Source organism: Hemicordylus capensis, chromosome 3, assembly GCF_027244095.1.
Source record: "Hemicordylus capensis ecotype Gifberg chromosome 3, rHemCap1.1.pri, whole genome shotgun sequence".
Lineage (NCBI taxonomy): Eukaryota > Metazoa > Chordata > Lepidosauria > Squamata > Cordylidae > Hemicordylus > Hemicordylus capensis.
The window spans coordinates 133,180,221-133,192,298 of record NC_069659.1 but is presented as its reverse complement, the minus strand read 5'-3'; the positions used below and the strand labels follow the sequence as shown (position 1 = coordinate 133,192,298).

General features: G+C 42.0%; 1 protein-coding gene across 4 annotated transcripts in view; it reads left to right on the top strand.

Annotated features, from left to right (window-relative positions):
* The first annotated feature begins 1,279 nt into the window (after positions 1-1,279).
* The window catches only part of AFF3 (ALF transcription elongation factor 3), a 451,975-nt gene continuing 441,176 nt past the window's right edge, over positions 1,280-12,078 (top strand). For all 4 annotated transcript variants that reach the window (XR_008318873.1, XM_053306211.1, XM_053306212.1 and 1 more), the window contains exon 1: positions 1,280-1,463. Coding sequence is in view for 3 of the 4 variants with exons in the window: in XM_053306211.1 (XP_053162186.1) it covers positions 1,411-1,463 (53 nt within the window). In the remaining variant the exon portion in view is untranslated. The remainder of the gene's footprint in view (positions 1,464-12,078) is intronic.

The following is a 12,078-nucleotide window of genomic DNA, read 5'->3' as shown; positions in this document are numbered from 1 at the left end:
CACCCCATAAGAGTGCACCAGGAGGATGTTTGGGTAAGACCTCATAACACCTGTTCTTAACTGCTGAGCTATCTCTTGCAGTATGGGAAATATCATCTGAACCAGTCCTTTCTGAACTTGTGTTGAAGAGCAGTATATAAGTATGCTAACAATAACGATAAGCTGTGAGACTGTTGAATGTGCTTCCTTTTTACATGATACAGAAGTTAAGGTGGGATCTGCATGTAGATGGGCAGTGAAGATGAACCGCACCCCCACGTGATTATGGAATAGTGGTGGGCGAGGGGTGGGGGAGATGTGCACTCATGTCTTTATAATGTGGGGCAGCCAGGCTGGTTAGTTAAGCACTGGAAGCAACCCAAATAGTATTTAAATTGCGTGTGGCAGGCAAGGGTAGCTCAATAGAGGGCATGGGGGGCACGTGCCTTCCCAGAAAAGCGGCTTGCACGCCACCGCGATTTCTGTTTCATTAATCGAATATGTGGGGCACAGCTTGCCCCCCCGTAAATGCACTCTTTGCCCCTTGACCCCCCCATTTTTTTGTTTTTTGTTTCTGGTACTGCCACTGGTGGAGGGTGGTTTGGTTTGAACTGTCCCAACAGGATCAGGTACAGGTACGATGGGAGGGAGTCGGAACGTGCAAACTCAGGACCCTAATCATGTGAAAAGTGCGACCGGTAGGACAGCATTGTCCACCCGCTCAAAGAGGTAGGGGTACGCGCGCGTGTAGGAAAAATATGGATATTATCTGTGACAGAAAAGCAAGAAGAAAGAACATAAGCTATATTGATGCCTGGATTGTGTAGCGGATATGATCTACTGAACATTTATGGCTGTGGATTTAAATATCTGCAACAATGTTTTGCTAGCCTATTGCCTGTAGTTCAAACAAATACATCGAACCGAAGATTTTAGTCGTAGCCTTAAAAACAAAATTCTCAAAGGCTGAAGCACGGAAAGGAAACAAAGACGGCAGAGGCGGCTGGGCAATCGGAAGCAAAAGCCTGGTTTTCAACCACATGGCTCCACCGAGGAGCCGCCGAGAGCCTCTGCTGCAGCATCCGAAGCGAGTCACACACGGCGTCTCCACCACCACGCGCTAGAGAGAGCCGCGGAGGCGAGAGAGGAGGCGGCGGCGGCGGCAAAAGGCGCCCAGAGGCACGGGAGCAGCCGCCTGTGGGCGAGTGGCGGCGCTTCGCCGAGCGAGAGGGCGCGCGTGAACCCGGCTCAGCCGCGCGGCGCCGTTTCTCGCTTCTGTTCAGGGAAGGAGGAGGGACGCACGGAGGAGAGCCCCCTCCTCCCTCCCGCTCCTCGCCTTTCGCCCACCCGCGGCGCTGCGAAGATGCACCTTGGCCGCTGCCTGGTTGCAGCTGAGCAGCTCTGACACATTCTGCTTTCTCCGACCTCGCCATGGACAGCTTCGACTTGGCTCTCCTGCAGGAATGGGACCTGGACTCCCTCTGGTAAGGAGAGCTGCGGCTGCCTTTCAAACTTGGGGGCGGGGGGGGTGCGTGTCAGGGAGGGCGGTTGGTCCTTTTCACTTCTGCCCCGGAGTTTTCCGGGAGAGCGGGAGGAAATGACTCTCCCACTGTTATAACGCGCCACACTGGGGGGCAAAATACGCTTGTGTGTTTAAATGGTGGTAGTGGGGGCTCTCTCTTTTCCTTTCCTTTGCTAAGAATGTTTTCTTGAATTCTCACTTGCAGAGACATTTTTTCGCGCGATTCCTCTGTTAGATCTGTATTTCGTGTTATCTCTCCTTTCCCCACACTGCACCCCACGGCTCTTTCCCCTGTACCCCCTTCCTTTTTCCTGCAGTTCAGTTTTGCCTTCCTCTACCCAGCATCTCCTGAACCCCAGTTCTTTCCCCCATCGCCTCATTTTCTCATTGCACCCCATATTCTTTCCCCCTACCAGCTTCCTTTTTAGCACCTCAGATTTGCTGTGCCCTACACCCAGTAATTCCATTCAGCCTTCTGCCCCTCAGGTAATTGCCCTTCACCTTCTTGCTTCTCTTGTCCTGCTCTCCAACCTCTTCCTTTTACCTTGGACTGCTCCTTGTGGACTGTAGAAATTACTGTATTTCCAAGAAGCCTCTGGCAGCAGTCAGAAACATTTTCTAGAAATATCATTAATGACTCCAGATGGAGAACACTTCCTCTTCCAGAATGGATCCAGTGGTTGCATATAGCATATGGCACTTTTATACACACACACACACACCCTCAATTTCCTTTTCTCATTCCTTTTCATTCTAGTAGTACAATAGTAACAGTGTCAGTCTTGAAGATTGGGGAGGTGGGGAAAGCTTTGCTTGTGAATCACGAATACTTTGTGCCACTGCTGAGTGCTACTTCAGACTGTGCCAGTTTTCCTGTTGTTTATGGTCCTTACAACATAACCCCTTTTTGTGCCTCACAAGACAATGTCCGTTGAAATGAATGATAATGTGTACATCTCTCTTTTGAATGTAAGAAGCATAATTTGTGGTCATTTAATCTCAATTACATGTATCTTGAGTTACCCATCTTTGTATAACAACTCCATTCTCTCCTGCTCTTGTCCTTCTTTTCCAAGGAAGCTGTTCAGATGCTACTACTGTTCTTGAAGCATAGGAATTTGTCTAGTGTATGATGGTGCGATGGTGTAGTGTATGATGGTGCGACTGGTTTGTTGGAAAGAAACACATTTCGTCATTTTATCTCTTGTTTGTTATGATGGTATGTTTGAGCTGGGGTCAAAGCCCCACCAAAATAGTAAATGCAGTGATTTTGTTTCGATGTCTCATGTGATCCACTTTCTGTCAACAAATGCATAATTGAAACAAATGCAATTATGCATTTGTTGACTACTGACTTTCTTTCCATGAAAGATATGCCTAAGTGAGCTAGACAAGCAAGCTTGTTACTGAGTTTTTCCTGTAAAAAACCTTGTGATTAAGTACTGCAAGCTTTTCTGATCTTGGCTTTTCTGAATTCAGCCGACTGTAATCCTGCACCTATTTAGATTGGGCTTGATGCAGTTTTATGTACGCTTTTTTGGAAGGAAGCCTCGCTGAACTCAGTGGGACAGAACTTATTTCCAAGTAGCATGCATAGGATTTCACATGGATGTTTAATGACTACAGGATTCCAACCAACCATTGATAAATTCAAATAAATTATTTGTAATTTCCTCAAAATAGTAATGAACAAAATAATACAAAATGCACTGCTAGCCTCTAAAAGTTGGTTGTTATCCTGATGAGGTCACTGCAGTTAAGATTATGTCTGTTTTTTCAGTGATAATCAATTCTTGACTAACACCACAGCCATAATGTAACTGATAGATTATTTTAATAGGTCTTTAAAACATCATGTTTTACATTCAACAAGAAGGGGTGGGGATGATAATACTTTGATTGTTTGGGGGTTATTAACTCTGCTCCAAACAAAGGCAAGGTTAATGTCCTTTGCAATGGAAATCCTCTGCTATATATTACAGACTATATATAATATTTTAAATAACATAACTGTTTGGAGACTAGATTCACTCAGCAATTGGTGTTTTGTTAATTTTTCAAGTATGCTCAGGTATTATGAAGACAGTCTGTAATTCAAGTTATTTGGTTTATTAAACTGATCTAAAATGACACATATATAGCCTTATGTGAATAGCACACATTTGCCTAGACCACAGTCCTAAGGGCATTTTTTGAGACTAGGTCCCACCAAACTTACTAGATTCATATTTTAATTAACATGCCTAGGACTAAGCACAAGGTCTCACTCTCTTTTCTTAAAATAGCCCCTTATATTTTTTAATTGTTGTTATTATTATTTACACTGATATCACTGTTTTTATATGCCTTATATACTTCTGTTACTCCCATTAAACTCTTTGGTAAAGGATTCATGGTTTTCACTTAGATTTTGTGCACACATTCCTGTACCCTAGAATATCCATTCTTTTAGCTTCCTGATAAATCATCAGGTTATAGGCCGCATCATTGAATTGCCCTGTTCTGAAATGAGCATTTTCCTTTATTTACCATGTAGGGAATCAACATATATGCTGTGCAGGAGTAGGAAGTTACAGCATGACTGGTTTAGTTTGGCATTTTCTTTGGTGGCAAAGTCTGAAACGGATTAATTTACCATTAATGTTCTAAACTCATATCATGTAATTTCTGTTGTATTGATTGGCCTTGTCTTGATTGCTGAGACTGTATCAGCAGAATTTTACCACAAAACAGGTGTCTTGGTAAATGGCTTTAAGAATGGTAAACTGAGAATAGAGATGTAGTTGAAACAGTCAAAACACGTATTGGACACTTTAAACCATGAATCATGATAACACCACAACTACATCACAGGATAATCTGCAACAAGAAGCATAGGACGAGAAGCTTATTTGTGAATGCCGGAAGTGCACACCCACACGCCACACCGTTCTTCCTCTCTTCTCCCAGTTATTTTATTGTTAGCAACTAGGTTATTGAAATTTTCAGGATTCATGCCTTCCTGGACGTGCTTACTCACCAAAATAAACGTCGTAGATCTAATTTTAGACTCAGCGGCCTTCTCAGAATCCTTTTTTTTAAAAAAGCACAGTTACCCAAAATAAAAGAGAAAATATGTCCTTAGATTAATATCATTTTGTAGTAAAGGCCTACACTTAATTTTCTGTTCAGCAAATATTTTTGCTTATTTTGCTTGGACATATTCTTGATTTGTGTACCATTTATTGACAGAAGAGCTGTTTCTTGCATAACTTTTAAGTAAAAGCGGAAACTAATAGCAATTTTTTATGATACTCTATTGTGATCTTATAGAATTAGTCTTTAAACTTATTTGTATTCCTAATAACATTAAATAGTAAAATGTATTGAGGAAATTAATAACATGACAATTCTAAGTGCTGGTACCCAAGGTACAGGAACCAACTGTGTTGGTACCTTTTATGCAGACCATATCAATATTATTGAATATGACCAGTGCTGGTATAGGCACTATTTTTTAGAATGTTGCGGATGCTGTAGCTAGATAGTTATACTAGATGATATTCTCTAGTAGTTTGCCAACTGCAGAATATTACATAAAAATGAATTGATGCTGGAACCGTAATGTTTTCCAGGTTTTGCACAATGCATAACAAAAGTATTATATCCCCAGATGCATTACAAAGATTTCACTGGCATGATGCTTTGAGAAGCTCTATACTACTAATAGTTTACTATTGGATAATGATGTAGTTAACTCTAAGTAATTGTTACAGCAGTAAAACAAATCCCATGCATTTCCTGTATACATTTTAAAAAGCATATAATGTACAGCTTGTTTACAAACCAGTTCATCATGTTCACCATTGTCTTGCAGCTAGTATGTTGGTTGAAAAGGGAGCTTTTATTATATGGGTGCACTTTAAATGCACTTTACTACAGTTGTAGGTGTGTTTATGCAAGAGAAAGCAAGCTGAGAGCCTTGCTGAATTATTGTAAATCAGACCAAGTGCCAGACATGGAATGGAATCATCTCCGCTTAGGGTCCTTTTGGAAAAGGCTATATTCATGTTCATCAACACATAGCTGGTTCACACAGTGCATTTTTTAAATGTTATGAGGTCTGGACTTTGGTATCCTGGGTAAATCTGTTAGGAACATAGGTTTTAGCCAAGTGTCTTTGTCCCCTTTTAATGGTTGCTTTAGCTATGTTTGCTTTTTAAATGTCTGCTTATGTGCATTTGCAATTGGGAATACTTGAAATTGAAACATAAAATCGTTTAATGTTTTATCCATAGCAAGTGTGAAAGCAAGATAAAGCAACATAAATGGGAAAATTATTTTGTATAATATTGAGAACTATGGATGATGAAGTGCCTCCAAAGAGTAATATCATTTTTAAAAGTCCAGGGTGTGATGAAGTCTCATACAGTTTTCTTAGAGACACTATTTATTCCTCATGCTTATATCCCACCCTTCTTCCTAAGACCTCAGGGTGACATTAATGAGGGGAGGGGAGATTACTCATTTTAGCCTCACAACAATCCTGAGAAAGAGGTTAGAGTGAGAGTGTCTGACTGATCCAAAGTGATCTAGTGAACTTTATGAGGAGTTGGAATTTGAAGCCAGCTTTTCCCAGTTCAAACCACCAATGTTCTAACCACTACATTAGCCAAACGTCAGGCCTGGCTTTGGAACAGGAATTGCTTTGGTCGCCCTGTGGGATGGCATGTAGAGAGAGAGAGAGAGAGATGGGGACGTGCAACCTTATTAATTATCTTGGACCTCTCAGCAGCTTTTGATACCAATGACCATGGTAACCTTTTGGATAGGCTGGCCGAGCTGGGTGTGGGAGGAACTGCCTGGAGGTGGTTCCACTCCTACCTCGAGACTCATTTCCAAAAGGTGGTGCTGGGGGATTACTGCTCAACCCCTTGGCAGTTGTGCTTTGGGGTTCTACAGGGTTCAGTTCTTTCCCCTATGCTGTTTAGTGTGTGTGTGCGCGCGCGTGCATGTGTGTGTGTGGTGATTTCACATGTTTTCTGTGTTTTTATTTTATGTTTTAATGCTGTGTTGTGAGCCGCTCAGAGAACAATTTGTTATGGGTTGACTAACAAAGTTTATTATTTTATTGCTGCTGCTGTTGCTGCTACTACATCATTGCTGTCTTTCATCCTAGCTCTTCTCTTTCTACAATGCAGAAAGCTCCAGGTTTGAGAGTGGCCTCTGGTGAGCTTCTCCCTGTCCGTAGCTGCTGCTGAGCTGTGGAATGCGCTCCCGGCAAAAATCTGTAGTTTGAATTCATTGTTGGCCTTCAAGAGAGCCCTTAAAACCTTTTTGTTTGGCCTGGCCTTCCAGGTTTTTCAAAACTGTTTTACATGTGTTAATTGTTAATGGTTTTAAACCGTTTTAAAAATTGTTTTGTATTGATTGTTTTTAAAATGACTGATTTGCAGGTTTTGTTTTTGTTACTGTACACACAGCCCAGAACCATTTGGATGGGGCGGTATATAAGTGTAATAAATAAATAAATAAGTGGGCCCCTCCCCTTTTTCTGGTGGTGGATCTGGTTTTACTCATTCTCGATGAGACAACAGCGGTGATGACACATTCAAGCCAGCAGTCGTGTATCTCTCCCCCCCCCCCCCGCCCAATGCTACATGTAGTGTCACAGTGCTGTTTATAGCACTGTGAGGGGAAAACACGGAGAGAAACAGCTACTGGTTCAAGTGCTGCCGTTTCTGCTGCTAGTCCACTGAGAATGAAATCAACCCAAGCCTGCCGTCACAATAAGGGTAAAGGTGCCCTCTGGGCTGCTAGTTTCCGGCTGTGCCCAGTCTGCCCCAAGGGGCCAGGGCAATTGTCAGCAGTGGGCTCCCCCAGGCACTAGACCCTTGGCAGCTGCCCAAGGGTCCTTTGTGCTGGCATCAGACCTGCAGGAAGCGTCTTTGGAGTCAAGTCAGTCCTGCAAGATTTTTTCTATATTTGGGAATATTCAAAACAAAGTTTGTTCATTAAATGTATGAGCCTCTTTTATATAACAAAGGTGCTCAAATTGGTATTCAATAAAAATACAATTCAAAGCAGTAGGATAAAATTAACAAAAATGTAACACTCCCACTTGCAGCCCGCAGTGTTACAATCCAGAATTCTTTAGCTTATTCTTCCACTTTATTCAGCCTAACGTGTAGGGAGGTTCGAATGGCATTTACCTGATTAGGTCTGGCCTGCAAATGCAACAGAATGAGGTGATAGAATTCTTGACTGCAGACTGCAGGTGAGCATTATAATTTTTTCATTGTTTGCTGATCCAACTCTTTCTTCCCCGACCTCCTTGCAAGTAAAACAATACCAGAAAGAAGTCTCTGCTAATTTTTTTACAGCTGATATCAGTGGCAGCCAGAGGTGGGGTGGGGTGGGGGGCTGTGAGAAGTACTTTTAAAAAGTCATTACCTGCCATACCGCCAGCTCCTGCCAGCCGCTGCCAGTGGCAGTGCCCTGCCCAGCATCCTGAGTGCCAGCTGCTGCGGCTTCAGCACTCACCTGGCCTCTGTGCATGTGTGGAGGCCATTTGTGTGGTCAGCATGGTGTTACTGACTACTCTGTATGTGCAGAGACCAGGTGAGTGCAGGAGCCATGCAGCCAGCACGCAGGATGCCGGGCAGGGTGCCGCTACTCGTGGCGGCTTGCACGTGCCGGTGGTATCACAAGTAATGAGTTTTTAGAGGTAGCTTTTGCCGCCCCTGCCCCCACCCCCGCACCACTCTCATCAGCCACCCCTGCCTGATATGCTAGTTTGCAATATGCAGGGATAGTTTTTACATAAGGGAGCTTTCAGAATTGACCCCCACAACACACACACACTTATTCTGCTGCATGTGTAGCCCAGCCTTTATTTCATGCAGAAGTATGCTTCCATATTTCCATATTGTTGTATTGATATTCTGACTTTCCAGGGGGCTCACAATGGCATTTTAGCCACAGTGGTAGACCACTCTCTGAGCTTTATAGCTGAATGTGGATTTGCATCTGCATTTCATGAAGAGTCCCATACAGTAGTTACACATATTGGAAAATATAAACATGTCTGTGTCAGAATCTTCCTGCATGTGCAAAGCTATCTGTATGTATGAGTAAGGCATATTTGACAAGCAAGACTTTTCAGAAGTGATTGCTGCCATATATATCTCCCTGCATTTTAGGTGCTGCCATCTAAGGAGGACTGTACCATTCACCTTCCTTGCTTAATATTTGAATCATCTCTAAAAGAAATTGAATGGGGGAACAGCACAAGTGATAGAAGTTTAAAATAAAAATACAGGTTAAATTAGTTGTGAATAGTAATTTGTGCTCTTGTTAGTTAAGTTGCAGTTGTATTCACTGGAAGCAAGCTCTGTTGAGAATAGTGGGACTTCTGAATAAATGTGACTTCGATCATTCTTTAAAAGTAAGTTTATTTTGAAGCAATTAAATATTAATTTTGATAGAATCCATTAAATGAAACACAAAAGGCCAAACTACATGTTATATTACATACATTTTAAAATAGCATGTTCAGAACTATCCAGCTCTTTTAAAATACAAATGGAAGCTGTGGGGCCCCTGATCAGAATGAGGGCCATGGCTCATGGGAAGGGGAGGATCAAACCTCACACAGTTTTCCTGCCAATTGGCAGCAAAAAGCAGCTTTGCAGGGTACTTTTAGCGGGGAAAAGACACATACCACATATCTAATACTGGGGCTCCCAAGACTGCATTTTGTTTAAAAGGAGAGCGAGTCAGTCCTAAGCACATTACTTTAAAATGCATTTAATATAATACATACTTTGGCTCAAAGTTGCCATAGAAAGCACACAGTTGCCTGTGCTGAAGCTTTTTCCAACTCCTGTTGTTCAGCTGTCCTGGCTAAAGAAACTGCTCACCCTGGCTGATGGTAATATCAAAGGGATTCCCCCCCCACCCGCCCACCAAATACAAGAGAGAAATTATTTCACGTAGAAATGGTTATCATCTTTGCTACTGAGATAAAAGATGTTGTTTTAATGCTCTTAATGACTAAAGCCAGAAAAGCAATGTCTAATATGCTTCCTTGAGGCTATTAATTATTTATGTCCATCTTAGATGTTTTCATGAGTTCCAAGACTTCCTTTCTTGCAGACATCTGCCTCTCTTTTGGTGTAAGACTAAGTATTTGTTTTTCATTATTACTGAAAAGGGAAATAAAGTCTCTGTGTTGAACCTTCTGTAATTTATTTCAATCTCCTTTTTGGGGAGGCAATTTGAGCAACTTTCCCAAATGTTTGAAGTCACAGTATCAAATGAAAATATTGTTGATTCCAAGGCAAAAAGATCTGGTAGCTGATATCCCAACTGGTACATGTGAGCTTCTAACAAAAGCACTTGCACGGAGCTAGTTCACAGTCTTCCGAAGCATGGGCACTCTTGTGCAAGACCACGACCATTTTCACAGGGCCCCCCTTACTCCAGAAGCATCTTTTGACAACAGAAATTTGACAACAGCATGGTGAAAATTGTCACTCTTCTGTGCCAGCACACCCATGCTTCAGAAGCACAGGGGCTAGTATTTAAAGTGCATAGCTGAATTGGAAAGATAGTTTACTATTTTAAAGCTATAAATAAAAAAGTAGTTACACTGATGCATAGGTATGGTTAACCTTTCAGTTGTTTGCCTCTGTTAAGAGAAAATGGCTGCATATTCTCCATTTGTTTGATTTCGTAGAAATTAATGGTATGCAATATGATAATGCCCATGCTTATTCAGAAAACTGTAAAACATTAGAATATAAACATTTGATAGTACATAGGCAATGTTGAACAAAGAAGGAAAGAGTAATTTTTTGTTTTGTTTGCTGGCTCCAACCACTAAACAGTGTTTTGGAGCTGTGGTGTTTGACATGTTGATGGACGTTTGGAAGGAATAGGAGTTTTTATGGAACAATAGGAATAAACAGCCACCTTAAGTGGTGCAGTGGGGAAATGCTTGACTAACAAGCAGAAGGTTGCCAGTTCAAATCCCTGCTGCTATGTTTCCCAGATGATGGGAAACACCTATATAGGGCAGCAGCGATATAGGAAAATGATGAAAGGCATAATCTCATACTGCGTCAGAGGAGGCAATGGTAAACCCCTCCTGTATTCTACCAAAAGAAAACCACAGGACTCTGTAGGCGCCAGGAGTCGAAATCGACTTAACGGCACACTTTACTGTTAGTGTTTTGGAATGAGGAACACCTGGCAGTTTTAGACTGTTGCATACTGGCTTGGAAGCAAGTCTTTTCTCTTTCAACTTTTTAGCAAATTGGAAACCTGTTGGAAAATGATGTTTCCTGCTTTGAAACAACTGAGTCTATTCTGAAGGCAAATCTAGTAGGACCCTAAAATACTTTTGAGATGCATGAAAGCCCCATCCATTCTCATGAACCTCTGCAGTTCTGGTGTACCTATAGTGAAGTCAATAGTTGCTGAAGGCCTTTTTTGGCTTCTCCCCTCTCCTGCCTTTCCCCTCTCCTGTCTGTCTATAGTTACCAAATATAATAATCTAGTGCATGTTGGTCACATGTAGAACAAGAAAGCAAGAAGAATTATCCTGTGTGTACAAGTATCTCTGTAGCAAAGATCTCTTCACAGGAAGAGAATCTGATGATCTAGCATTTCTCTCCTTTTCGCGTTACCAGCTGGCCATTTGCATATAGCCTAGAAGGATTTGGGGGTAGCTAGCACAAGGATGCTTCAGGAATGAAAAGGCCCAGAAAATAAATAGCACCAGGACTTTCAGAGGTGATCTGGAGTGCAAAGCGGATGATGGAGCTTTTTGTTAACTAATTTTTATTTTATGTTGAACTATACAGAATATAAACCTTCAATTTATAAAAAGCCCAAGCTTGTACATAAATATTATTATTATTATTTACATAATGCTTTTCAACAAAAAGTTCAAAAAGCAGTTTATATAGCAAAAGGAAAGAGAAGATTGTGAGCCCTGTCTCAAAGGGGCCAACAATTTTTAAAGAAACACAATGGGTGGGGGGACCAACAGTCACCACTGGAGGGACATTGTGCTTGGTAGAATAGGGACAGTTGCTAAATATAACAAAACCATATTTTAAAAAACCAGTAGGGCTGTTTTCACCACCAGAGCTACCTGGGTTAACTCTTATATCTTGGTCGTCTGCGGCAGTGGGAACCCTCCTGAGCCAGAAGCTCCATCCCTGGGTAGCCCAGATCGACTACCCAGGTAAAAAGTGAGGTTGGAGGAGAACTGACTTGTGAGGAGCCTCATAGCATCATGAGCTCTCCGTTTGTTGACATATTGGGGACCTCATGCCTTCCCCATGCTGGGATATTTGAGTAGACTCCTGAAGTTAACTCACAACAGTTAACTCTTCATTCAAGGTATTTCTGCACGATTGACCCTCCTTTGGTTTACCTCGCCTCCATAGATGCCTCAAATGAGCGAAAAACAGGGAAGTCAGGTAAGGCTCTGTGAATGCACACTCCCTCCTTATCAAAAGAAGGCTGGAGTCAGTGGTCCCTCTAATTTTTTTCATCTCTGTGTGGAATAAGTTTTGTTTTGGGCA